Raw genomic sequence first — 24,812 nt, 5'->3', positions numbered from 1 at the left:
ACGTCTACCACGCCCACGCTCCTGTGTCCACGCCAATGTCTCTCATCAGCCAATCGCCCGCATGCACGCGCGAGAGAGCCGAGTGAAGAGGGAAACGCGAGAGACGCACCCGGTTCGGACGACAGCCAGTCCGTGTCGAGCGCGCTCTTGTACATCCAGTCGTCGAAGTGCAGCCCCGCGTCCTCCGCCTGTGCGCTCGACGACGACCCGAGCGCCGCCTCCGCCGCCTCCGCCGCAGAAGCCGCCGCCGCCGCGGCGGCGGCGGCGTGCTCGCCCGCGTGAAGCTGCGCCTGCGCCTGCGCAGGCTCGAGGCCCATCGCCGCGCCGCTGAGGTCCGCCGCCGCTGCTGCTGCTGTGCCGCCGCCGCTGGCGCTGTTGCCGAGGGCCGGCGGCGGGGCGAGGCGGGCCTCGTGCGCAATGTCCCACAGGAGGTGCGAGTCCTGGAGCGGGAGGTTGAAGACGCCCGGGATGACGGGGTAGGCAAAGCCCTGCTCCTGCGCCTGGAGGAGCGCCTGGGTCGGGAGGAGGTGCGCGTTCGTGAGCGGGAAGGCGCAGGCGGACGGCAGCGCGGGGAAGGCCGACGAGTCGGAGAGGGCAGGAGGATTCGACGCCTGGAGCTGCGGCGACGACGGCGCGGTGCCTGCAGGTGTGGGCGCGATCGATGTGCCGTGCTTGTAGTCGGCCTGGAGGAGTGCGCGAATGCGCGTGCCGTGCAGCGTCGCGAGGTTGCGTCTGTGCGACAGGGAGAAACCGAGTCAGGGCTTCGCTAGACGGGCAGAACACGGGAGCAGACGCACACTGTCGGTCGCATCGACCCCGCCTCGATGAGCACGTCGGCGACCTTTGCGCAGAGCATCTTGGTCTCGGAATCGCTCGGCCCGGGCTTGGCAGCGATTACCTGCGAGTCGACGCAGGCGCGGGGAGTCAGCGTGCCGCGCACATTTGCGTACCCAAAAAGGCAAAGGACCGCGGCTCACGCGCAGCAGGAGCGTCGCGGCGTACGCGATGAGGACGACGACGACATTGGTGGCGTAGCGCAGCTCCCCGTCCTCCCACTTTACGGCCATGCGCGCCGTCTCGAGCGCCGAGTGCCGGCACTGCTCGAGGACGGGCCACACGGGGCCCTTGAAGCGCAGCGAGATGGACGTGACGATCGTGTTGTCGTGCTGCGCGATCAGGCGCACGAGGGCGTCTGTTGAAGCGGGGGCGACGAGCGAGTCAGCTGAGCGAGCGGAGCGTGAGGCAAGAGCTGGAGACGGACTGATGTGCGGCCAGGCGTTGCGCCAAGCGGTAACGTCGCTCGACCACGCCTTCTGGAACGCCGGGCGGTGGCGCGAGTCGTGCCCCTCCTTCTCGTCCTGCAGGCTGTTCGAGTGCGCAATAGCCTTGGACTGTGTGTTTAGGACCGACTCGCTATCAGCTGCGCTACTCGCGTCGAGCAACGTCCCCGAACGAAGGACCAAGATCTCGCACGCACGTAGATCTTGTTGAGCGCGACGAGCGCCGCCATGTTGTAGCACGGGTGGTCCTTGTCGAGGTTCTGCGGGATCGGCTCCCCGGGCGTCGACAGCGACAGCGTGTGCACGGACCCGACCCGGCCAGTTGAGACGCAGAGCCTGCGTGCGCCCGCCCGTCACGGTCCGTCAGTCGCGAGCCCGAGCGAGCCGAGGAAGGAAGGGAAGGAGTGGAGGGAAGACGCACGCAATCTCGGTGACAAAGAGCAGTTTCCAGCTCCACGCGCGCGAGTCGGCGAGCTCCTGGTACGCGCCATCGCCGAGCGGCGTCACCGAGCGGTAAAAGTCGTAGTTGGCCGCGTTGAGCGCGCGGTACAGCTTGATCTCGGTCGCGATGCGCCTGCGCCATGTCAAGAGGGAGTCAGTCGCGTGTGCGGAGGAGGAAGGTGAGCTGGGAGAGCGAGGGGGAGGGAACGCACAGCGTCTCGCCGAGCCAGGACCAGCGGCGGTCGTCGCCCCAGTCGTCCTCGATCGGCGTCCAGTTTCTGCAGTCGTCCGATGTAACGGATCGGAGTCAGATCGCACCGCCCTCAGCACACGAGAGGGCGCGAGAGAGAGAGAGCATCGCGCGCACATGAGGAGCAAGAAGGCCTGGACGATCTCGAGGCTCTTGAGCCCCTCGCTCCACACGCGGTCCGACAGGCGGAGCGTATGCGCATGGAGCGCGGGGACGAGGTGGCGCAGGTCGGGGAGGTACGACGCGCAGAGGAACGCGATGGCCGTGCTGAGAAAGGGCGAGACGTCGCGGAGGAACTGCGGCGTGTGCAGAGACGGCGAGAGGTGGAAGCTGAACTGGCGCAGGTGCGCAAAGTAGCTGCATGCCCGCGAGCGGGTCAGCGGAGTTGTGGTGGAAGGATAGAGCGAGCGGCGACGCACAACTCGACTGTGCGCTCAAACTCCTCGGCGGTGAGGATGCCGAGCGCGACAGGGTCCTGCGCCGGGTCCGCATCCGACCTTAGCTGGTACAGCCCTGCACACTCGCAAATGCGTCAGTGACGACACTCGAGCCCCACACTCGCGGGCCCGACTCACCCGTCGCAAAGTACCCCATCGCCTTTCCCCCCGCCTCTGCACGCGCCTTGCCCTTTCCCCTCAGGGGCAAGAACGTCTTCCCCGTCTCGACGTCGTCGTTGTCGGCGTCGGCGTCCTCGCCGACCTTGAGGCTCGAGATGTGCGCGAGGACGGCGAGCGGCGACTCGATCACGCTCTTGAGCGCGCGAGAGTGCGCGTCGTCCTCGTCCGGCGTGTCGTGCGCCGACGACGAGCCCGAGACGGACGACGCGACGGCGGCGGCGGGGTGCACGTGCGGGTGCGCATGCGAGGGCGGGACGGAGAGCGTTGACGACGATGCGACGGCGTGAGAGGAGCCGAGGTGTGAAGCCGCGCCGGAGGAGGAGAGAGGCAAGCGCTGGTGCTCGTGCTGGTGCTGCTGCTGCTGCTGCTGGGAAGTGGCGGCGAGGATGGCAAACGCGGCGTCGAGGTCGCGGTGGCAGTTCTGGAGCGCCATCATGTTGGGCGTCAAGGTGCGTTTCCTCCCGCGCTTATTAAAGACGGGGTACGAGCACTCGAGGTGGTTAACGGCGCAGCGCGCGCACTGCGGCTCGTCCTGGCTGCATTTCGCCTTTGCCGCGCGGCAGCTCGCGCACGCGCCCGACTTGGGCGCGCTTGCCTGCCCCTGCCGCGAGGGCCGCGCGTCAATGTTGCCCTGCGCGATGAGCTGCGCGAGCGCGGCGCGCGACCGCTCGAGGAGCGCGTACGGGTCGCTCAGCGCGGGCGGGGGCGGGGGCGGGATCCACGGCTCGCGCGCCGCGGTGCTGCTGCCGGACCGCTCGCGCGACTTGCCCTTCTTGTCGCTCGAGGACGCGGTGGGGGGCGTCGCATCGAGGTGGAGGAGGCCGGGCGACGGCGACTGGATCGAGGATGAGGTCGATGTCGAGGGGCGCGGGAGGTCGTCGGCCCCGGGGTGCGACGGCACCGAGTCGTGGTCCATGGGCGTCGACGTGTCGGTCGTCGGCGTCGTCGACGAGACGTTCCCAACGGCGGGCGGCTGCTGCGGAGGGGGAGGTGGCCGGTGGATGGCCGGGGCATTGAGGAGGGCGCCGAAGGAGGGGAGGGGCCCGCCCGGGTGGGTGGGCGGCAGGAGGTAGGCGGGGAAGGGCGGGAGGGAGCCATCGTGCGGCGCAGGCGGGTACGGCGGGGCGTGCGGGTACTGAGCGCCGGCGAGGTACGAGGGCGGGAAGGGGAACGGGTGCATCTGCGCGGCGGCAACGGGCGAGTGAGTTCGAGTGGGGTCACTGGTGCGTGCGCGTGTGCTCACTGTGGCTGTGTGCGGCCCTCACGCCCCGCTGCACGCTGTCTCTGCGGGAGGAGGGACTGTTGAGGGAGAGAGCCGGATAGCGCGGTCAAGGTCGCTTGTGCGGGCACGGGAGGTCCGCCGGGAGCTGTGTCTGCCCCGTGTGCGTGCGATCTGCAGCTCTGTCGGGTGTCCTGGCTCGCTGGACGGGCGTGGGAGGAGCGAGAGGGTGCGGGGAAGCAAAGGAGAGAGCCGGAGAGATGGCGTCGCTCGCCCCGACTGCCGCAGAGAGTGCAGGCGAGTGGGCCAGGGAGCGTGTGAGTGCATGGTAGCCCTATCTGCCCCGCCATTTCTCTCCCAGCGTGGGCGAGTCGAGGTGCGGCACTCGCTCGATCGCTCCCTCTTCCTCGTCGTCTCCGTCACTCTCCGCTGCGATGCGCTCGCCGAGCAGAGCCGCCGTGCTCGCACTCGCCGTCGCCACTCCCGCCCTCGCCGCGTGGGACTGCTCCCTCTCGCTCGGGTCGGCCCACTTGAACCTCGCCCAGGTGCACCGCCCTCGTCTCTCTCCCTCGCCCCCGTCTAGCCACTCACAGCCACCGAGAACCCGCGCAGGTCGACGCAGTCCACTCGTGGGAGACTACAGTGCAGACCCCGCCCTCGGTCACCAAGGCAAGCCCCGCCCTCTCCTTCTCTCGCCCCCACCTCGCTGCTCACGCACCCTCCCACAGACCCGCTACGCCCTCTCGCTCTGCTCCGCCCTCCCCGACCCCTCCTCCTCTGCACCCGAAGACGACTGCCCGCATGGCACCCGCCTCTGCATGCGCGCCTTCTCGTCCCGCTTGGGGCTCGAGGACCGCCTCCTCTCGGTCGTGCCCGTCGCAGGAGAGCTCGACGGCGGACCTGCGTTCGAACCGAGTGCCAAGGAGAAGGACGGAGAGAAGGCGGACCAGGCGTGGGTGCTCGAACTGGGCGGGGGAAAGTACAACGGCGTAGAGCAGAGGGCGCGCATCGAGATGCGCTGCGACCCAAACGCAAAGGAGGTGCGCTCGGCCTCGCGACTTTCTCTCTCGGCGTGCTGACCAACTCGAGCCTGCTCTGAACAGACGAGCCCGACCGTAGAAGATTACGACTCGAAAGCAGGCGTCCTCTCGCTCAAGTGGACCACCTTTGCCGCCTGCCCAACCAACAGCGACTCGAGGCCTCCTCCATCAGAAGGCGACAACAAGCCCGACGACGACGGCGGCGGGGGCAGTGGCGGGAGAGACCAAGACGGCGCGCGGGATCCGGTCGGGCACAGCGGCGGCCTCGGCTTCTTCGGGTGGTTCCTCACGCTCCTCGTCGTCGCCTTTGTCGCCTATTTCGCCATCGGGTCGTACCAGAACTACACGACCTACAGCGCCACCGGCTGGGGTCCGTTTTTCCGTCTCCCTCGAACTCGCGCGCTTGGCCCGCCCGCTGATCCTTGCCTGAGCGCCCAAATCAGACATGATCCCGCACCGCGACGTCTGGCGAGATCTGCCCTACGTCGTCGCAGACTTGTTCAAGGGTGCGTCCCCTCGGCAGACCCTTCCCCTCCGCCTCTCTGGCCCCCCGTACCTCTCGCCAGAGGCTGATCATATGCGGTCTTGATCTTTCGCACAGGCCGTGGAGGGAGCCGCAATGGGTACTCGGCGCTCGGGTAGCGCCACCGCGCCCGCACTGCAACGGACTCGGTTCTCTCATCTCGCTCTTGCTCGCGGAGGCGCTTCCGCGGGTCGCGTGGCGAGAGTGCGGCATGCGTGAGAGTACAGGTCAGGGGATGGACAAAGAACGACGAAGAGTATGCAAGGACGAGAGGGGCGGAAGGCCAACAAGGAAGATATGCGAGAGACAAGCAGGAAGAAGAAGAAAAGGCAGGAAAGACGAGCTCATCCCTCGGTGAAGGGCGGACCGGCAGGTTGGCCCGCAGGTCGCATCCCGACTCTCTCGTAATTCCTGCTCTCGCACGCAGGTGGCCCGTCAGTCGGATTCTCGAAAAGCAGAAAGAACGCGAGGAGGAGGAGAGGAGAAACACGCACGCCTCGCCGCCGTTTTGCGGCGCTTCGGGCCCGCCGGGGCCTTGGAACCGCGGCGGTTCGTCCGACTGCAACCTCCCCGCGGGCGGGAGGGTCGACGACCTTTGCGAAATTGGGTCAGTCCAGTGCAAGCGCGCGCGAGGCGGCGCGAGCGAAGAGGGACGCACTGCCCCGTCTCCTTCTCGCGCCCGTCGTTTGGGTCCGACACGCCGACGACGCTCTTGAGGGTATCTATCGGGCTCATCTTTGCCTTGCGGTGTGCGGGAGCGGCGAGAGACGACGAGTTGGGCGGAAAGCTGACGAGCCGAGCGTGGGAAGGTGACGTGGCGCTGATGAGGCCGAGGAGGCAAAGAACAACCCGGGCGGAAGGGGGAGGCAGCCGCCGGCAAGGCGCGGTGCTGCGCTGCGCACTGGGCGCGGATGCTGCGAGACGGGCTACCGTAGCTGCTCTGCGGAACGCGCACCTTGCGAAGGGAGGGAGCCGGAGAGCCGTTTGGGAAGGCCGCGAGCCGCATGCACGCGGAAGCGAAGACGGCTCACGAGGGTACTGATTCGTTACTGCTACGCGGAGGGGAAAGCCTGCCTACACTGCTGATCATACGAGTCGGATACTTCAGTACCTCGCCCGCTCCATCCTGCCTCCCTGGCCCGGCGCGCCTCCGACGAACCCTCCTCCTCCGCCAGCCGGTCCGCCGCGCAGGTCCGCCATCCCACTGCTGCCGCCGTTGTAGTACTCCTGCGCGTGTCCGCCAGAGACGTGCTGCCCGTGATGCTGATGGTGCTGATGCTGGTGGTGGTGCCCACCGCCGCCGGGCTGCGCGATCCCGCTCAGCATCCCGCCCGGCCCAGTGCTGCCATGCCCGCTCATGCGCCCTGCGCCGCCCGAGGCTCCGTGCGCAAAGTCGTGCTGCAGCGGGGGCGAGTTGTAGCTGTGTCTGGAGGGGCGGAAGTCAGGCTGCGAGTGGGCAGGAGCGAGGGGAAGGGAGCGCACCCGCTAGGTTGGGAGGAGAAGCCGGCGTTGGGGCCGCCGTAGGCGTTTGCGCCGGGGTAGGGGCTGTCGTTGGCACTGCAAGTGGAGCGAGGGAAAGCATGGTCAAGGTGAGCGAGTGCAAGAAGCGAAGTTGAGCGGCGAGTAAAGCAGGGCACGCACCCGTACGTCGTGCCGTGCGGCCGCTTCTTGTCGTCGTCGTCGTGGCCGGTCACTTTGTCTGCGAGCTTGCTCAAGAGTCCCATGTTGTCGCTAATGCAGTTCTCGTATAGTAATGAAGCAAGAGAGCAAGAAAGAGGGAAGCGCAAGCCAGCATCATCGCTCGGAAGGCCGCGCGCGCTATCGCATGTACCGGTCCGGCGCAGCGGGCGGTTCATCGTGCTGCGCGTGGAAGGGTGCTATCCGAGCCCCCACTCCGTCATCGCGAACGGACGACGGAGGCAGGGTGTCGGCCGAGAAAGTCTTGGAGCGTCGAGCCGCTTGATGCAGCGCACAAAGGTGTCGAGACGCGGCACTGAGTGATGTAAACGGTGCTGAACGATGCACGCAGCAGATTTTGGATTCCGCGCGAGAGAAGCACGAAGCCGAAACGAAGGCAAGAGCGGCGCGAGCGGGTCGGGCAGAGGCAATAGAGCATGGCAGCAGCAGACGGCCTGCACGCGAGCTGTGCGGGCTGCTACAAGGCTGTTTGTGTCGCCTGCTACCCGCTTTGACCCGCCCGTGGCAGCGTTGAGAGGGTGGTGTGCTCAGACCGCGTTCGCTCTTGCACGCTTGTTCGAGGGTGTGCTGCCCTGCAGAGCGCCCAGCGAATGCTCGTCCGCCCCTGTTGAGCTGTCCTGTGCCGCTTGACGCGCTTTCGTGCTCCGCTCGGACCTGGTCGACCGTTGAATTCCGCTCGGAGCGGCTCTTGCTTGTCGCCGCCGCTCTCCTCGCTCGCGTCCGCTCCAGCTGGTCTGAGAGCAAGCAAGACTAGTAGAAGAGCGTGCTGGGGCCTAACAGGACGCGTTTCGAGCCCGCACCAGCTCGCCTCGCTCTTTCACCCGTCGTCGTCTCTCGCTCGTTTCGCTCGCTCGTCCCGCCTCGCAACGCTCCGAGCAGTGTGGGCAGGCCACTATGCAGGTCTGTGAGCGCGTCAAGCACGAAATGAGCGGGCGTCGCCTGCTCTGGAACATCTTGTGCGTCTCCTCTAGCAACTGCTCTCGCGAGACTCTCACTGAGACTTCGACTGACGCCCTGCTCCCGACGCAGCTTCTACCTCGGGCACGTCTTCATCTTCGTCTACGGCTGGCTGAAGCAGGCGCGCGACGCCCGCCTCGCCGGCCTCAACACGCTCATGTACAGCGTCTGGATCTCGAGGGGTGCCGGTCTCTGCCTCGGCATCGACGGCCTCTTCATCGTCCTTCCGAGTACGTCGCTCTCTGACGCCGTAACATAAGCGCCCTGACCATCTACCGACACGCAGTGCTCCGCAACATCATCCGCATCGTCCGCCCTCTTCTGGGCTGGGCCATCCCGCTCGACGAGACGCTCTGGTTCCACCGCCACTTCGCCTACTCGATCCTCTTCTGGACTATCGTACACACGACGGCGCACTGTGTGTTCACGTCTCGCAGCTGATTGCCGTCCGCGGAACTGACGCGCACTTCTTCCTCCAGACGTCAACATGTTCAACGTCGAGCGCACGCAGATCCGCAAAGAGACGGCGTGGGCGATCCTCTTCACACAGCCGGGCGGCCTTACGGGCCATGTTATGGTTCTCCTCATGCTCGTCATCTTCACGACGGCGCACCACAAGATTCGCAAGCAGTCGTACGAGGCGTTCTGGTACACGCATCACCTGGTGCGATGGCCGTCGTTTTGCTTGCTCGTAGCATCAACCCTTTGGCTGACATGTGGCCACCATGCGAGCAGGTCGTGCTCTTCCTCCTCTGCCTCTACGTGCACGCCGGTGCGTCGCCTTTCTCCCGCATCAAGCGTCTCGCTCTCATTCGGATCTATACGCAGTCGGTTGCTTCGTTCGTGGTGCTCTGCCTGATCAGCCGGTGCAGTGCCTAGGATACTACTCGTGGGTGTGGACGATCTGGGGTGGAGGCGCCTTGCTTCTCGAGCGCATCATCCGCGAGGTGAGCTGCCTGCAGCATTTTCAGCACGCTTCAGTATCTGACATCCGCTTGCTTGGCAGGTCCGCAGCCGTCGCCGCACGCTCTTGCTCAACGTCCTCTTGCACCCGCAAGGCGCGCTCGAACTCCGCTTCATTAAGCCGTCGTACCGCTACGAGGCCGGCCAGTGGCTCTACCTCAACGTGCCCGACGTCTCGCGCTGGCAGTGGCACCCGTTCACCATCTCGTCGTCGCCCGACGACCCGTACGTCTCAGTGCACATTCGCCAGGTCGGCGACTGGACGATGTGAGTTGCCGCATCCAGCGAGCAGGACCGGCCGAATCGCACACGTGCTCAGCGTAGATCGCGATCCACAGTGCCCTCGCCGAATCGCTTGGATGCACTGCCGAAGTCGCCGCGCGCCTCGGCTCGTCCGGCTACCGCCGTTCGACCTACTTTCCCACTAGCCTCGGCGAGAAGGGCATGGCCGACCTCAAGACGCCCGGCGACTTCTACGACGTGACGCAGACGGCGCTCCGTGCGGGCGGCGCGTTGCCCAGGATTCGCATCGATGGGCCGTTTGGCGCGCCGGCGCAGGACGTCTTCAAGGCGGAAGGAGCGCTCGACTCGCCACTTCCGCGCTCTACCAGGTGCACTAACGCTCTCGCGACTGTAGTGGCCATCCTCATCGGTGCCGGTATCGGCGTGACGCCTTTCGCTTCGGTCCTCAAGAACATCTGGTGCGCTCATTCCACTCGTAGGCCCGCTTTGCCTTCTCACTGACATTGGGCCGCAGGTACAAGGAGCAGCAGAACAAGCTCGGCGCTCTCAGGAGGGTCATTCTGGTCTGGGTCGTGCGCGACACGGGCAGCATGGGCTGGTTTGCTGCCCTGCTCCGCCAGCTCGAGCAGGTGCGCCCCGCTCAGTCGACATTTGTCCCTCTACTCCATCCCAGGCCCAACGGCTGACTGTACCTTTGAGTGTCACCGCTAAGGTTCAGTCGGACCCCGACTTCCTCACAATCCGCCTTCACCTGACGCAGCACGTCTCGCCCGCCATGCTCGCCAACCTCGCCGTCAATGACCCGGCCGACCCGCGCGCGCTCGATGCCATCACGGGTCTCGCGTCGCGCACCCGCTTCGGCCGGCCCGACTTTGACACGCTGTTCCGCACTGTGCGCGAGGGCGTCGAACACGGGACGTATTTCCCGGGTAGGGAGAGCTCCCTCACTACGACTGTCGGCGGTGAGTGCCGCATCCCTTCCCTTCTTGCGTAATCGCCGACGCATGCGCACGCACAGTCTTCTACTGCGGCCCGGACGGCCTCTCGAAGGAGCTCAAGGCCAAGACGAAGCAGGTTGGCAGCGCTTCGGTCCGCTTCACGTTCCGCAAGGAGCACTTCGTGAGCACAGGCGCTTCTGCCTTCTCCGTATTCTCGCACGGCCGGCTGAATGGCTTCGATGAGCAGTGAACGCACGCATGGCATCTCTTCGCCGTCTTCCGTCTCGAACCTGTGTCGTCAGCTTTGCTGTAGCTTGCCTCGCTCCACCTAGCAGCCTTTGTAATGCGGCTGGTCCGCTTCAGCGTGGCAGAGCTTCGAGTACTCGAGCGAATCGTTACAAACTTGCAGGCGCACTTCCTGCGCTTGTACGGTTCGCACCTCCCGACTTTCGAGGGCGCACGATGGGATAGCGAGTGAACGCCGCGTTTCAATTCGGTCCGGAGGGAGAATGAGGGGGAGGTGTGCTACAGCAAAGAGGGGAAGGAGAAACGAGAGTGTCTTGCTCGGGAGCGAAAGGCGTTGGCTGCAATTACGCAAAGAGCGTCCCCAATCGTCAACACACAAAGAGCGCCTCAGGTTCCGGCTATGAAGGTACACTTGGCAAGGAAGGAGGACGCACCGCCTAGTTGCCCCACGGCGACGACTCGATGCAGACCTTCTTGTCGACGGGCTTGCACTCGTAGCCCTTACCGCCTGCTCAGGCAAGACGTGTCAGCGACTGAGACACGGCGCTCGAGAAGAGACACAGACGCACACTTGCTCGGGCCCCAGTAGCCCTTGCCGCCGCACTGCTCGCCGGGCTTGACCGTCTTGTCCTCATCGTCGTCGTGCTTGTGGTCCTTCTCGCACGTGTACTTGCCGTTCCAGCTCTTGCTGCACTCGTGCTTCTTCGTGCCTGCGAGCGAGCGAGGGTCATCAGAAGTCGCTGGAAGAGTGCGAGAGAGCGAAAGAGGGAAGGCTAGACGTACACTTCTTGGGCGCGGTCCAGCCGTACGGGTCGCACTTCTGGCCAGGCTGAGCGACGTCCTTCTCGTAGTCGTGGCCGGGCTTGTGCTCCTCCTTCTCGCACTTGTAGCCGCCCTTCTTCTGCTCCTCGCACGAGTAGCCCTTGACGCCTGTGAGCCGCGAGGCAAGTTCGAGAGTCGGTCAGTGTCATGGCCATAAAGCGGTGAGGAGTCAAGAAGCGGCGAGCCAAAAGAGGCCGGATAGGTACAGAGGGAGGACAACGCACACTTCTTTGGCGCGGACCAGCCGTGAGGGTCGCACTTCTCGCCACCCTTGGCCACCTCCTTGTCCTCGCCCTTGTCCGCCTTCTCGCACGTGTACTTGCCGTTCCACCCCTTCGCGCACTCGTAGTTCTTGGTGCCTGCGCGCCGACGAGCGATCAAGAGTAGTCAGTCGAGGTACACAGTAGAAGCGAGTGCGGATCCGCGGGCGAGAGAGCACGCACACTTCTTGGGCGCCTTCCAGCCGTACGGATCGCACGCCTTGCCCGGCTGTGCGACCTCGTGCTCGTGCCCGCCGCCGTGCTCCTTCTTCTCGAGGCAGCGGTACTTGCCGTCCTCGGCGAGGGCGCACTCGAACTTGTCGGCGTTCTTACCTGCGAGGCGGGCGAACAAAGGTGAAGGTCAAATCGATGTGAAGCGAAGAGAAGGAGAGAGAGGGGACGCACACTTGTGGGCCTTCTTGTCGCCCGTGCTCTTGCAGATGCCCCAAGGCCCGACTTCCGTCTTGCCCTTGTCGTCGCCGTGGTCGCCCTTGTCTCCGCCGCCGTGGCCCCAGTCCCATTCGCCACCCTTGTAGCCTTGCGCGTCTTGCGGGGCGGCGAGCGCGCGGACGGTGGTGAATGAGGAGAGGGTAGTTGAGGTGAGCAGGGCGGCTGCGAGGGGAAGGAGTGAGAGGGGGAGCATGATTGGCGAGGTCGAGAGAGGAGAGGAGGCGAGGCGAAGGAGAGATGGCTGGTGGAGCACGAGGAGAAGAGAAGGAGAGAAGCGAGAGAGGCGGGCGAGCGAGGTCATTCTCTCGAAAGTGCCAGGTGGCAGTCCCCACATGGTAGGTCAGGGGCGTCGCATGCTCACTCTGCGCCTCGACGCGTATCGCGGACGAACGAGGCATTCAGAGGGAGCGTCGAGCGCAGGGACGCGCCAACTCGTCCAGCTGCGCGTTGAAGACCCGCGATCGAGGCCGCAAGAGCGAGTGGTAAGCCGGGACGCGTCAAAAGAGCGCGTTTGCTGCAATGGCAGGCGAGAAAGGCGGACGAAGCGCGACCCTTCAGGAGACAGAGGAGACGAAGCGCTCGAATCCCTCACGTCGGGGTGATGTCCCGTCGAACGTGGGCCCCGCAGGGGTTAGGCGGTAGACGAGCAGCGCGAACACAAGTCTAGTAGGTAATGCAGGCCTGCCACAGTGGCTCAAAGCGAGAGAAGGACGCGAGTCCAAGGCGGACGAGCGCGAGGAACTGATGAGGCCATGCAGGCGAGCGAAAGCAGCGTAGGCGAGTTCGAGCGCGTTGTGCTGGACTGTAGCACCCTCTGCAATGTCCTGAAGCTGACTCGAAGCTGGAAGAGTATATGGCGAGGGTGAAGTCGGAGGCAAACCCGCGGAATTCCTCCCTCTCGTCGAGGTCGTCCGCTTCCCTCGCACGTCACTCGAGTTGATGTTTGCGCCACAGCCCATCATATGTACGTGCATGCCGGGAGGGCGGACCTCTGTCGAGAACATGGCGTACTCAGCGCGCAGGCGGCCTCCCCGGACGCAGGACGAGTGAAAGCAAACACCACTTCTTACACAGCGCCATCAAGCTGGCCTTTACCCTCGCCTTCACTCCCAGTGCCCCTCGAGCGCCTTGCCCTCGGCGAGGCCCTCGAGGCCCATCTCCTTAAGCGCCTTCTTCGCCTCGTTCCCGCCCTTCTGCTTGTCAATCTCCTTCTCGAGGTCCTTCTCCTCGCTGTCGAGCTCCTTCTCGGCCGACTGGCCAATGTCCTGCTCGGCCGTGTGCTTCGACGGAACGAGGAGGAGCTCGGCGCCCGGATAGTCGAGGAAGGCGGCCGGGTTGCTCGGGATGAACTTGGTCGTGAAGTACTGCTTCAGCTCGGGCGGGAACTGCAGGGTCACTGACATCAGCGACTAGTCGATTGAAGTGTATTCGAAGGACGAACGCACCTGCGGGTGCTTGTCTGCGGGCTGGCGGCCAACCTGCGGGATCGTCGTTGTCGCCTCGGGGTTCTTGACCTGGAGCGTGAAGACGCCCTCGTGCTGGATGTGCAAGCCCTCCTGCACCTCGCCCATGTGGTGCGGGACGGCAATCTCGTACGCAAAGTGCGTGTGGTAGACGGCCGACGCATTCGCCGAGTTCTCGGGCGGGTTCTCGGTCGCGTGCAGGACGTAAGCGCCGGCTGCGGCGACACGAGCGCCGGGCTGGTGACGGGTACCTGCAGAGAGAGTCGTTGAATCGCCCGCTTGACCCGAGGAACCAGAACGGAACAACAAACGCACCGAGCGTCTTGGTCTCGTAGGTGGACGGCCCGAGTCCCTCCTTGAACGCCTTCATGTCCTCGCCGACCGACATGACCTGGCCCCAGATTGGGCGGCTCGACTCGCTCGCATCGGGCAGTGCCTTCTTGCCGATGGCGATGAGGCGGTGGAGCTTGGTGCTGTGCGGGTTGAGGATGAGGTGGAACTTCGAGACGTCGTCGAGCGACTCTGGGTGCTCCGTCTCGACCTTGGGCTTGTAGATAAAGTAGACGTAGCCCTTTTCAAGGATGCCTGCTCAAAAGTGCCCGCGGGTGAGCGCCGCACGGAAGCAGTAGACGGTGCGAGGCGGGAGGGAGCCAACGCACCGTGTTTGCGCTCGAGGCCCTCCTTGGGGAGGTGCGCAGGGATTTCGCCCGGCTGAGCGTTGCCCTCGGCAGTCGGTCCCTGCGGCTCCTCGTCGCGCTTCGCCTCGTCCATCCCGTCGGGCCGCTTCTCGGCGGGCTGCTCGTCGTCGTCCTTCTTCGCGCGCTCGCCCGCCTCGTTGTTCTGCGTCTTGGTCTCGTCCTCCGTCTTGACCGTGCTGTCACGCTTCTCCTCTCCCTTTTTGTGCGAAGGCGAGACGACCTTTTTGACCTTCTTCGGACTGCCGCCGTCGTGCGCGGACGCGTCCGCAGCGCGCTTGTCGCCGGTCGAAGGCGAAGACTGTTCGTCGTGAGCGCGAGTGCTGACCATGGCTCTCGTGAGGCTGCAAGCGTCGAAGGCAGAGGAGCGGACGCAAGCGACGTGCGCTCGACGTCATCCTCGAGATGTCAAAATCGGCGAGATGTCAACGCATTCGCTCGCGACAACTCCCCTCTGCAGAGCACAGGATACTCGACTCTGGACGGCAAGAGTAGAGCAGAAAGCTCATTGCACAACGCTGAGAGGAGAATTGCGCTCGTGAAGGCAAAGTACGTCCACACTCTCACCTCAACCTCCTCAGCTCTTCCAGCGTCCGCACGTATCGCTCCACTCCCCCGCTCACTTCGCCCTCACGGTCGCCGAGGAGCGACAGCAAGTCCGCGCCTGTATCCGGGACGTCGCCACCGCCGTCAACGCGCACGTCCTGCAACGCATGCTGCGTGCGCGCCTTCGCCTCGGCGAGGACGTGCGCCTGCAATGCGTACCGCGGGTGCTTGAGGAGAGATGCGGGTAAGGGAAGGTCACCGGCCGCAGAAGGAGGCGGAGGGAGGGGGTTGGCGAAGTAGGCGACGGACGAAGCGGGAAGCGCGAGGGCATAGTCGTTCGGAGCGGCGCGCGCCTTGGCCATGGCGTACGCGCGACCGAGTGCGAGGAACGAGTCGGCGCTGAAGACTTCGCCTGCGCCATCTCCAGCGAGGCCCTCGCCCTCATCCCGCTCGCCATCCTCGGCATCCTCCTCCTCGTCGTCCTCCGTTTCGCTCAACCGGCGACGCTTGCGCCTGTGCTCGACATCCTGCTCGGCAACCGACCTGCACCGCCCCTCGCTGAGCGCCCGCACCTCCTCCTCGACGCCGAGCAGCGCAACGCCTCGCTCGCCGAGCTTCTTTGCGCGCTTCGGGTCGCGCGCGAGCCGCACGTGCGGGAGGACGCGAGGGTGTGAGTACGCCTGCTGTGGGACGAGCTGGAAGTGCGAGCCGTCGAGGAGGGCTTCGAGGGCGTAGGAGAGGTCAGCCGAGGGATTGGTGGCGGAAGAAGCGGAGGAGCCGGGAAGGGCGGGGTCGATGGCGAGGCGCGGCGTGTCGACAGCCGACGCGAGGGCAGTGGGCAGCTCGAGGAGGAATTCGAGCGTCGCTGCGGAAGATGTCAGACAAGTCAGTCGTGGAGAAGCACGGCAAACGCAGCGAAAGAATCGCGAACGGCAACCGCCAGGAACCGCAACGTACCTGCGTCGATTTGGGCAAAGACGCGCTGCAGCTGCGGCGGCTGCGTCGAGAGGAAGAGGTACAGTGCGAAGAACGCAGCGACTTGACGAAGCGGCGACTCGGAAGAGTTGAGGCGCTCTACGGGGAGGACCAAAATGCGTCAGTGCTCGCGTTCGCAACTCCTGCCCGTACAGTCTTCCTCACAAGCAGTGGAGGCTGACTGGTGACGATTGCGGTGAGTTCGCACCGAAGACTCACCGAGAAAGGCGCGCACGACCGAGTTGCCCCAAGGCCCACGTACATGACCGGTCGTCGGGCAGCCGAGCAGGTGAATCCACTTCCACCCGAGCTCGACCCACAGCGTGCGCGCAAGCTCGAACGGACTCTGCTGCTCCGCCTGAGGGAAGCGGTCCTCGAAGGCGGAGAGGAAAGCGTCGACGTCGCGGCGAAGCGGGTCGATCCAGCCCTCGGAGAGGAAAAGCAGGCTCGTCTGCACCGTGTAGCCCGGCGCGCAGCCCGCCTCGAGGTGCAGCGACGGCGTCTCGGCGAACGAGAGCGGCGCTCGCGGAGGCGGCGGCACGGGGAGCCAGGCGCGGGTGCCGGTCACGCTGACGTACTTGCGAGGAGGCATGCCGGCGCGCAGTGCGACAGGAGCAGTCCCGAGCTGCCGGTTCGTCGAGGGGTGGAGGAAGGACCTTCCGAGCGCTCTTCGGCCAGGTGGGGAGGAACTCCGACGAGACTCGCATTCTAGCCAGAGAAATGCAGACTCGACCGTCGACGACGACGACACAAGCACGAAGATGCCGGGCGAGTGCGGCAAGGGAGAGGAAGCACGAGAAGCTGCCCTTCCCGCTTTCCCTCCCTATTCTCGTGCTCTCTGTCGCGGTGCCCCGGCTGGAAGAACGGATACAACACGGACAGAACAAGCGCAAGAGAGCGAATGTGCCGGCGAGCGATACACCATTGCAAGTGAAACCTGCAAGGTCGAGAAGATCCCAACAAGGCCAGACACGCCTCTTTTCGATCAAGGCAGCGGCGCAGGCGCTTACTCCTGGGCAGCCCAGTCGGTGGTCTCCTGCGTCGACCAGTCGAGACCTGTTGCGGGCCAATGAACAAACGAGGGCGTAAGACGAGCTCGAGAGCGAGAGGGAGCGAGACGCGATCGGAATCGGAGGGCGCACCAGTCTCGGTGGCCGGGAGCTGCGACGACGCAGCGGCAGCGACGGCACCAGCGGTGCCCGAGATCTCCCACTCGGAGACACCGGCCTCGGCGGCGGGCTCCTCGGCGGCGGGGGCGTTCTTCGCCTCGATCTGCGCCTGCTGGTCACGCTCGATCTCCTCCGGGTCGCGGTACTGCAGAACGAGGAGTCAATATCGGCACCGAAAAGTCAGTACAAGAGGCAGACGCACGAAGAACATGTCGACCATGACGGGCCACGCGTCCGGGGCGCGCGAGATCGAGCCACGGAGGCGGAGGACCTCACGGCAGAGGAGCCACCAGACGAGGCCGACCGAGTGCTTCGACTTGTTGTTGGCCGGGATGGCAACGTCGACGTAGTTGAGGGGCGAGTCGGTGTCGCAGATGGCAATGACCGGGATGTTGACGTACGACGCCTCACGGATGGCCTGGTGGTCGACGCGCGGGTCGGTGACAACGACAAGGCGCGGCTCCTTGAACGAGCGCGTGATGTAGTTGGTGAACGAGCCGGGGGTGAAGCGGCCGGCGATGGGCTGCGCGCCAGTGTTGGCGGCGAACTTGAGGACGGCGCGGTGGCCGTACGGGCGAGCCGAGATGACGCAGACGTCGTTCGGGTTCTCGATGGCGGCGATGACACGCGCGGCGAAGACGATCTTCTCCCAGGTCTTGCCGACGTTGATCACGTTGACACCTGCGGGTGCGAAGCAGAGGGGTTAGCTCGGGCGAGTCGACACGCGCGCGAGACGTCGAGCGACGCACCGTCCGTGCGGCGCTTCCAGACGTAAGGCTCCATCTTCTTCTCGACGTTCTTCGAGCTGCAAGAGCGCGCGAGATAAGGTGAGCTCGAGCGAGTCGACGAGACGGACGGCGGAGGTAGACGCACCCGATGTGGGCCTGAGCCTGGAGGAGGAGCGAGAGGTCCTCCTCGGTGGCCTGAAGGGCAGCAGGAAGGCGGGTCGAGGCCATTCTGCGCGCGCAGGAGAGCGAGAGACGGTCAGCGCCGAGTCGGTGAAATTGGTGCGTCGAGGTGAGCAGAGTCGCCACGCCTCCGCCACCTCCTGGCCCAGCGTGCGCCCGCGCAGTGCACTCCTGCACGTTCCCACACGCCACTGCCCCGCGTCCCAGCCCCCCAAGCGCCGCCTTCGTCGAGCGGGACCGCGTCGACAAAAACCGTGCGCCTCGTTCGTCGCTCGCGGCACCCCGTCTGTCGGGGCTGGCAGGGTGCTGGCAGGGCCGTGCAGATGCTGCTGGTCGAGACTCACTTTGTCTGGAAGGGTGAACGGGTCGCGGCGGGCGGCAAGTGCACGAGGAGACAAGCCAGCCCGCGAGGCGCCCGCGCGCGAAGTCCTCCCGCCGCCGTGCAAATCTTCGTCGCTCACGCACGCTTGCAACTGGCTTGTGGCGCTGTGCAGGCCTTTCCGAACTTACTTGAAGGGCAGTGAGCCAGATTGCGACTACTGCCAAGTCGATCCCGCAAGGTTGTTCTCCTCGCAAAGCCTTCTCAAACTCCAAGCTCGCGGTGGAAGGGCACTGATTTCAGGTGAACAGTCGAAAGACCAGGCAGATCAAGCTCTAGTCTATACATACGCGAAGCTTTAAGGAAAAGAAATGTCTTGTAAGGGGCGTGCGGTCGCGGTGTAAAGAGCAGACAGACCATCTTGGGATGAGAGAACGCAGGAAGACAGGGATATGTCAGGGCGCAAAGGACGCCGCCGTCGTCTAGACCGAGACGGACGCCTTCTCGACGTGCTGCGTCTCGCCCTGGACCTTGACGCCGTTCGAGACGCCCTCGATGAAGCCCTGGACGGGCTCGCGCGGCGAGCGGCGGAGGTGCACCTTGCCGTCGGCAAAGAGCGCGTCGATCTCCTCGAGTGAGAGGCCTGCAGAGCGTCGAAGGACGAGGACGAAAGCCAGATCAGCCGGTGCTCGCAGCCTCGTGCGAGGGACGAGACGACGCACGGGCGGTCTCGGGGTAGAAGCACAGGAGCATGGGCACCAGAAGTGCGTTGGTCACCGCAAAGACGATGTAGTCTGCGCGAGGCGCGAGCGTCAGCGGAAGCATCTGACAGAGGGAAGCAACGCGACGGACAGTAACCCTGGATGCCCTCGATGGCAGGCGGGGTGACCATCTGTCGTGCGGTTTGTGGGGTCAGCACAAAACAAGAACAGTCGGTGAACAGCACTGTGCACGCACGACGATGACGACTGTAGAAAGAGGGGAGGTCAGCACTCCGCCACGAAACTCGACGACGAGTGCACGTACAGTTCCAGATCCAGTTCGACATGCTGGAGAGCGACGCGCCGGCCGCACGGGTTGCCAGAGGCATCACCTCAGAAGGGTAGAGCCACTTGTCACGGGGAAAGAGTCAGCCAGGTGTCGAGCACGAAGTCAGATCACGTCGCACCGAAGGTCCTGGAGGCGTGGACTTGAGAGTCAGCACGTGCAAAGCCAGGTGCTGAGGCTCCTCGGCCAAGAGAAGAAAACACACCGAGCCAGCCAAACGAGAAAGTTGCAAAGAACAGGAAGAGCATGCAAGCGCCAGTGACGCCTTCGCCGTAACTGGGTGTTCCGCTGTGCAGCACGCCCGCCATTGTGGCGAAGAAGGCCACCTTTTTACGGTCCCGGTCAGCGCGGTGTCGGAACAAAAGGAGGTTACCAGCGTGGTGTGGGAAGAAGGGAGTCATCTGAGCGAAACTCACGTGGCAGGCGGCGGTGATCCACATGAGGCGCACGCGGCCGACGCGGTCAACGAGGAACATGCCGACGATGACGAAGCAAAGCCTGTGCAAACCAGAAGGTCAGCAGGAAGAGACAGAAGCAGGCGAGTCTAAGCAAAAGCTCAGGAAGCAGGGTCAGAGAGAGGGACGCACGAATTGATGCCGTTGCAGCCCGAGAGGATGAGCGCGAGGTTGCGCGAGAGACCAACGGACTCGGTGAATATGACAGTCGAGTAGCTGTGTGTGCGTGGTGCTGTCAGTGCAGGAAAATAACTCACAGTAGACGCCGAACGGACTAGGAGATCACGTTGACCCCGGTCATCTGCTGCGCGAACAGGGCACCCATGCCGAGGAGGGTGCGGTAGCGGAACCTATGGGTACTGACCGTTAATGCAAGAGCCGACACGAGGAGGAGAGCGAGAACGCACTTCTGAGGACCGCCACGGAAGGCGTCGAACCAGCTGTGGACGGCGGCCTGCTGCTCCATCGCGATGGCCATCTCGATCTCGGCGAAGATGATCTCAGCCTCCTCCTTGCCGTTGTAGCGGACGAGGACCTCGCGAGCCTCGTCAAGGCGACCCTTCTGCGCGAGCCAGCTGTAGACGAGGCGAGTCAGCCGACTGTCGCCTGAAGTTCCCGCACCTGCGGATAACTTCGAGAAGATTGTCCGCTGACGAGACTAACCGCGGAGAGTCGGGAAGGACGGCGACGAGGAAGAGAACGATGAGGGGGAAGATTGCTTGGAAGGCTGCACGCAGGCAGTCAGCACTGGGGTCAGGTAAGCTTCATGGAAGATGTCTTACAGAGCGGGAACCTCCACTGTGCCGAGTTGTTGACGACTGCAACAGTACAGGGTAGGGAGTGTGCCAATCGATGCGAAGGCGTCCGAGAGGGAATCAGGAAGGTCAGTACAGATGCCGCAAGCGCTGATTCCGTCACATTCTGCACAGGGACCTGAAACCAAACAAGGACTTGGAGTAGACACTCGAACTCACACGACAGGCCGTAAGAGAGCCAGAACGAAAGGGTGAGACCGCATGCGCAAGCGACGAGGTCGAGCAGGACGATCGAGCCACGGTAACGTGCGGGCGAGCACTCGGCGTGGAACGCAGGCAGGAGCGAAGTGAGGACGCCGATGCCGAGGCCGGTCCAGATGCGGAAGAAGATGAGGATGGCCAGCGCATTGGGGCCGTCCGAACCGCCTTGAACCTGCGGAAAGAGTAATTAGCATATGGCCGGCTGATGGGTATCTCCAGATGGTACGCACGGCACCGCCAGTGAAGGCAAAGAAGCATCCGATGATGAGGGCCTTGCGGCGGCCGAGGACATCTCCGTAGAGCGAGGCGAAGAGGGAGCCTGAGGGAAGAAGCTCTCGTCAGGCTTTGAGGAGAGCCGAGCACACCAAGACGGCTTACCAAATAGAGCGCCAATCTCGTAGATTGCCACGGTCGCACCCAGCAGGGTAGAATTGGTGCGGAGAGACGGGAAAGTGTTCAAGAAGTCCTCGCCGCCTGCATCGCGTGAACGTCTTCAGTCTCAGCGCCTTTCCGGCCAGGTATGAAGCGTGAACATACCGATCAGACCGCCCATGACACCCTCTGGATTGCGGAACGCCCATGCAGGGCCAGAGCGGTCAGTAAGCGAAAGACAGGAATGTAGGCGGCCGCAACGCACGATCATAGCCAAACCTGCGGTGATTGGTTGGTCAGTCGCCGTTCGTGCGAAGAGGCCATCGCAGGACTCACAGAAGGAAACCCGTGCCGCAGCACAGTGTGAGAACAGTGAGAAGCGGCAGACCAGTCAAGCTGTTGCCCAGAGGGCGGTCCCAATACACGTAACCCATGGCTGCCGAAACGGGCTCGACGAGACGGTGCGGCGGGCGCGGAGAGAGAGCGTCCGCGCGTGGACAGGTGTGTGCGCAGAAGCGTGCGAGCTAGGCGCGAGAAGAAAAGCGTTTGCGCGGTGCAGAAACGACGCTGGCTGGAGCTGCTGGTTTCGGCGAGCCTGTCGAGCGTGGAGCAATTGGTGGAGCAAGCACAAGAAGCAGCGGAGTCCCCTGGGGCCAGAGAGAGAAACGTAGAGGACGGAGACAGGCATCCTGGTGGGGGAGGCAGCGCAGCCAATCGCCGCGAGCCATCTCAGCGGCGCTTTCACCGGCCGGCGCCCGTCCCGTCTTCCCGGCCGGCCGCACAGCAACTCGAGTCTTGCTCGAGTCCCACACGGAGCGCAACTTCACGCTCATCGACCATGGGCGTCCACTCGCCTCGTCGACAATCTCCGGCCACTCCCTTCCTCCCACCGTGGGCGATCTGCCTTCGTCCCTCACAGTGGCGTGCAGATCCGTCGCGACGATTTCCAGACGGAAGATCCTTTAAACACCCTGTCGGCGTGAAGCGAAAGTCCGACGCCTCTCTTGCCATCGCCTCTCCCGTGTCGTCGCGGCAAGCTGGTGTGCTGTGTTTTCTCGCCTTGAGCTCTCCATGCCCGCCATGGCATGCGTGCGATGCGCGCGTTAGAGTCCCTCACCCTGCCCCTACGGAGGTCAAAGTGCGTGTTCCGGTCGCCGCTACCTAGATCTGAACCCCGCCGAGACTCTTGGCGAGCGCGTCGACCTCCTCCTTCATGACCTTGAGCCGCGCAAGCTCCTCTTCCAGAGAGGCGTCGCCGTCCTGCTTGTCGCCCTGCTTGATCCGCCGGATCTTGTCGCCCTGCTCCTTGATCTTGGCGAGGAGGACGAGCTCTTCGTCGCTCTTGGGCCGCGCCGCCTCGGCCTCGGCCGCCGCCTTCTGCGCCGCCTTGCGCGCCTTGTCCTGCGCCTTCTTGCTCAGCTTCGGCTCGCCCTCACCCGCGAGCGCAGCCTTGGCCGCCTCGCCGCCGTACGCCGCGCGCCACTTGGGAATGTTGGCCGGGTCGATGCGCGAGAAGAGGTGCGCGGGGGTGCCGAGCTTGTGGCCGGGGAGGAGGTCGATCGAGAACGTGTCGGGGATGGAGCGGGGGATGGCGTCAAGCTGGGCGAGGATCGAGTCGGACGTGGCGGGCATGAAGGGGTGGGTGAGGGCAGCAACGACGTAGATGAGGTTCAGCGCGAGGAGGACGACCTCGGCGCAGCGCTTCGGGTCGTTCTGGAGGAGCGTGTTGTCGACGCGGTTGTCCTGGATGAACTGGTTGCCACGCCCGGTGATCTGCATGAGCGTCATGAGCGCGCCGCGGATCTTCTGGTGATCGAGCTGGTCGATGTAGGACGCGAGGAGCTTGTTGATGTCGGTAACGAACGACTCGTCCTCTGGCGCGAACTCGTACGCCTGCGTGCCGTCGTACGCGCCGTCTCGCGGGTCGGGAACAACGCCATTCAGCTTGGCGACCGCGAACTTGAGCATGCGGTTGACAAAGTTGCCGAGGTTGTTGAGCAGCTCGGCGTTGGCGAGGGCAACGAAGCTGTCCCAGGTGAACTCCGAGTCGCTCGCTTCGGGGCGGTTCATGAGGAGGTAGTAACGCCAGACCGAGGCCGGGACGCCCGTCTCGCGGGCGTTCTGACCAAAGACACCGACGTTCTTCGACTTGGAGAACTTGGTCCCCTCGTACTGCAGGTACTCTGTGGAGGATACGAGCGTCAGCGGGATGTCAGTGGGTTCGTCGACTACGTCGCACGCACCGGTCGTCGAGATCGAGTTGAGCATCGTCCACTTGTCGCCAGAGCCGAGGAGGTAGCCGGGGAAGAGGACGGTGTGGAAGGGGACTGTTGGGAGGAGAAGCGTGAGCGAAAGTAGGGATCCAGCTGGCGAGAGAAGACGCACCGTTGTCCTTGCCCATGAACTGGTAGAGCGTGACGTGCTCCGGGTTGCGCCACCACTGCTGCCATTCGTCGGTGTAGTTGGCCGTGATGGACGGGTAGCCGATCGGCGCGTCGAACCAGACATACATGACCTTGTTCTCCCACTTCGGCCCAAGCTCCTTCGGCAGCCGGACGCCCCACTCGAGGTCGCGCGTCATGCCGCGGCTCTGCAGACCGCCGCGCAGCCAGCCATCGGTGAACGCCTTGCCGTTCGACGACCACGTCCCCTCCGAGCTCGCCTTCTTCACAAACGCCTCGATCTGCGGCTGCAGCTCGGCGAGCTTGATGTGCAAATGCGCCGTCATGCGCGCTGCGGGCGTCGAGCCGCACGCCGAGCAGCGCGGGTTGACGAGCTCGAGAGGCGACTCGTACGTGACCGAGCAGTGCTCGCACTGGTCGCCACGGGCGCCCTGTTCCATCAAGGGAGGTCAGCACGGAGCACATGGACCGACAGGCCACGCGACGCACATCGTAGTTGCATTTCGGGCACGTTCCCTCGACGTAGCGGTCCGCGAGGAAGCGCTTGTCCTTCTCGCAGTAGAGCTGCTGATTCTCGTGCTCCTCGAGCCAGCCGTTGTTGTAGAGCTTCAAGAAGATATCTTGGCAGATCCTGTGCGTGCAGTATGCGTTAGCTCGAGTCGCGCAGGAGCGGAAAGGGGCACGCGCACTCAGTCTGCTTGGGAGTTGACGTCCGCCCAAAGTGGTCGAAACCGATCCCGAACCACTCGTACGCCTCTGCATGCAGCTTGTGGTCTGTTTCCATCTTGTCAGCACGCTAGAAAGCCTGCAGGAAGGTGGGAGAACGCACACTTGTCGCACAGGGCCTGCGCACTGACTCCCTCCTTGGCCGCCATAACCTCGGTGGTCGTGCCATACTCGTCCGTGCCACAGATCTGTGTAGGATGCGTATGCTCAGCGCGGTCTGGGCGGAGAAGAGCGATCTGACGGACGTAGAGGGTGCGGTTGTTGCGCTGACGGGAGTAGCGAGCGAAGACGTCGGCCGACAGGGTCGAGCCGATGATGTTGCCTGCATCCAGCACGCACGTTCTGTCAGTCCCTCGCTTGTCTTCGCCGCCTGGATCTGAGCAGGACCGGGAGACGACGTACCTAGGTGAGGCTGGTTGTTCACGTACGGCAGCGCACTCGTGATGAGGACGTTGCGGCTGTCGTTCGAAGGCAAACTGCACGTACGCACTCGAAAGGTCAACCCAGTCCCTGCACGGCCGCAGGAAGGAGCGAGTTCGGCTCACATCTTGCCGTCTGCATCCCGAAAGTCCTGCAGCTCGACACCGGCGCGGATCTTGCGCGAGGACGACTCGGCGGGCTTGGCGGGGAACGGAGAAGCCATCCTGCGCAGCTGGAACGGCACTCGAGCGAGAAGCGGGCGACGAGGAGAAGTTGCGAGATGCGAAGGTGCGGAGACTTGACTCTGCTTTTCGGTCTCCTGGCAGCAGATCAGACAGAGCGCGTGCAGTGA

At 64.5% G+C, this 24,812-nt stretch overlaps 9 protein-coding genes across 9 annotated transcripts; 2 read left to right on the top strand and 7 right to left on the bottom strand.

Annotated features, from left to right (window-relative positions):
- Window positions 1-4: 4 nt before the first annotated feature.
- JCM10292_002840 (Zn(II)2Cys6 transcription factor) lies at window positions 5-3,768 on the bottom strand (the record flags this gene model as incomplete). Its single annotated transcript, XM_076652325.1, has 11 exons — window positions 5-21; window positions 110-732; window positions 798-898; window positions 978-1,192; window positions 1,262-1,391; window positions 1,478-1,616; window positions 1,702-1,854; window positions 1,934-1,999; window positions 2,089-2,328; window positions 2,391-2,484; window positions 2,547-3,768. 11 exons carry the CDS (start codon window positions 3,766-3,768, stop codon window positions 5-7), a joined length of 3,000 nt encoding a protein of 999 aa, XP_076502117.1.
- A 473-nt stretch (window positions 3,769-4,241) lies between these two features.
- JCM10292_002839 (autophagy-related protein 27) lies at window positions 4,242-5,489 on the top strand (the record flags this gene model as incomplete). Its single annotated transcript, XM_076652324.1, has 6 exons — window positions 4,242-4,352; window positions 4,420-4,476; window positions 4,536-4,847; window positions 4,911-5,217; window positions 5,291-5,353; window positions 5,449-5,489. The coding sequence occupies 6 exons, from the start codon at window positions 4,242-4,244 to the stop codon at window positions 5,487-5,489; spliced, it is 891 nt and encodes a 296-aa protein (XP_076502116.1).
- Window positions 5,490-6,474: 985 nt separating this feature from the next.
- Window positions 6,475-7,094, bottom strand: JCM10292_002838 (uncharacterized protein; the record flags this gene model as incomplete). The annotated part of the gene is made up of 3 exons (XM_076652323.1): window positions 6,475-6,790; window positions 6,853-6,927; window positions 7,012-7,094. The coding sequence occupies 3 exons, from the start codon at window positions 7,092-7,094 to the stop codon at window positions 6,475-6,477; spliced, it is 474 nt and encodes a 157-aa protein (XP_076502115.1).
- Window positions 7,095-7,962: 868 nt separating this feature from the next.
- Window positions 7,963-10,419, top strand: JCM10292_002837 (uncharacterized protein; the record flags this gene model as incomplete). The annotated part of the gene is made up of 11 exons (XM_076652322.1): window positions 7,963-8,024; window positions 8,098-8,255; window positions 8,312-8,443; window positions 8,505-8,689; window positions 8,761-8,797; window positions 8,854-8,972; window positions 9,032-9,255; window positions 9,327-9,689; window positions 9,746-9,860; window positions 9,944-10,193; window positions 10,250-10,419. 11 exons carry the CDS (start codon window positions 7,963-7,965, stop codon window positions 10,417-10,419), a joined length of 1,815 nt encoding a protein of 604 aa, XP_076502114.1.
- Window positions 10,420-10,852: 433 nt separating this feature from the next.
- Window positions 10,853-12,140, bottom strand: JCM10292_002836 (uncharacterized protein; the record flags this gene model as incomplete). Its single annotated transcript, XM_076652321.1, has 6 exons — window positions 10,853-10,923; window positions 10,985-11,125; window positions 11,199-11,345; window positions 11,462-11,596; window positions 11,681-11,830; window positions 11,903-12,140. The coding sequence occupies 6 exons, from the start codon at window positions 12,138-12,140 to the stop codon at window positions 10,853-10,855; spliced, it is 882 nt and encodes a 293-aa protein (XP_076502113.1).
- Window positions 12,141-13,050: 910 nt separating this feature from the next.
- On the bottom strand, window positions 13,051-16,218 carry JCM10292_002835 (uncharacterized protein; the record flags this gene model as incomplete). The annotated part of the gene is made up of 7 exons (XM_076652320.1): window positions 13,051-13,332; window positions 13,393-13,661; window positions 13,726-13,995; window positions 14,070-14,406; window positions 14,729-15,516; window positions 15,609-15,725; window positions 15,846-16,218. 7 exons carry the CDS (start codon window positions 16,216-16,218, stop codon window positions 13,051-13,053), a joined length of 2,436 nt encoding a protein of 811 aa, XP_076502112.1.
- Window positions 16,219-16,632: 414 nt separating this feature from the next.
- Window positions 16,633-17,751, bottom strand: JCM10292_002834 (uS2 family ribosomal protein; the record flags this gene model as incomplete). The annotated part of the gene is made up of 5 exons (XM_076652319.1): window positions 16,633-16,682; window positions 16,769-16,940; window positions 16,998-17,476; window positions 17,545-17,600; window positions 17,669-17,751. 5 exons carry the CDS (start codon window positions 17,749-17,751, stop codon window positions 16,633-16,635), a joined length of 840 nt encoding a protein of 279 aa, XP_076502111.1.
- Window positions 17,752-18,504: 753 nt separating this feature from the next.
- On the bottom strand, window positions 18,505-21,346 carry JCM10292_002833 (sugar porter family MFS transporter; the record flags this gene model as incomplete). Its single annotated transcript, XM_076652318.1, has 19 exons — window positions 18,505-18,665; window positions 18,745-18,816; window positions 18,875-18,914; window positions 18,980-18,990; window positions 19,049-19,133; window positions 19,191-19,198; window positions 19,275-19,395; window positions 19,486-19,567; window positions 19,657-19,740; window positions 19,800-19,874; window positions 19,932-20,099; window positions 20,188-20,251; window positions 20,307-20,342; window positions 20,499-20,712; window positions 20,771-20,859; window positions 20,919-21,014; window positions 21,078-21,101; window positions 21,178-21,191; window positions 21,249-21,346. The coding sequence occupies 19 exons, from the start codon at window positions 21,344-21,346 to the stop codon at window positions 18,505-18,507; spliced, it is 1,542 nt and encodes a 513-aa protein (XP_076502110.1).
- Window positions 21,347-22,073: 727 nt separating this feature from the next.
- MES1 (methionine--tRNA ligase MES1) lies at window positions 22,074-24,683 on the bottom strand (the record flags this gene model as incomplete). The annotated part of the gene is made up of 9 exons (XM_076652317.1): window positions 22,074-23,095; window positions 23,156-23,239; window positions 23,298-23,745; window positions 23,804-23,945; window positions 24,004-24,088; window positions 24,144-24,228; window positions 24,286-24,362; window positions 24,443-24,516; window positions 24,586-24,683. 9 exons carry the CDS (start codon window positions 24,681-24,683, stop codon window positions 22,074-22,076), a joined length of 2,115 nt encoding a protein of 704 aa, XP_076502109.1.
- Between the last annotated feature and the right edge of the window lie 129 nt (window positions 24,684-24,812).

Source organism: Rhodotorula paludigena (genome assembly GCF_050403205.1).
Source record: "Rhodotorula paludigena JCM10292 DNA, Rt_paludigena_JCM10292v1_ctg72, whole genome shotgun sequence".
NCBI classification, from domain to species: domain Eukaryota; kingdom Fungi; phylum Basidiomycota; class Microbotryomycetes; order Sporidiobolales; family Sporidiobolaceae; genus Rhodotorula; species Rhodotorula paludigena.
The sequence above is the reverse complement of the archived record's forward strand: the minus strand, read 5'-3'. Positions and strand labels throughout refer to the sequence as shown.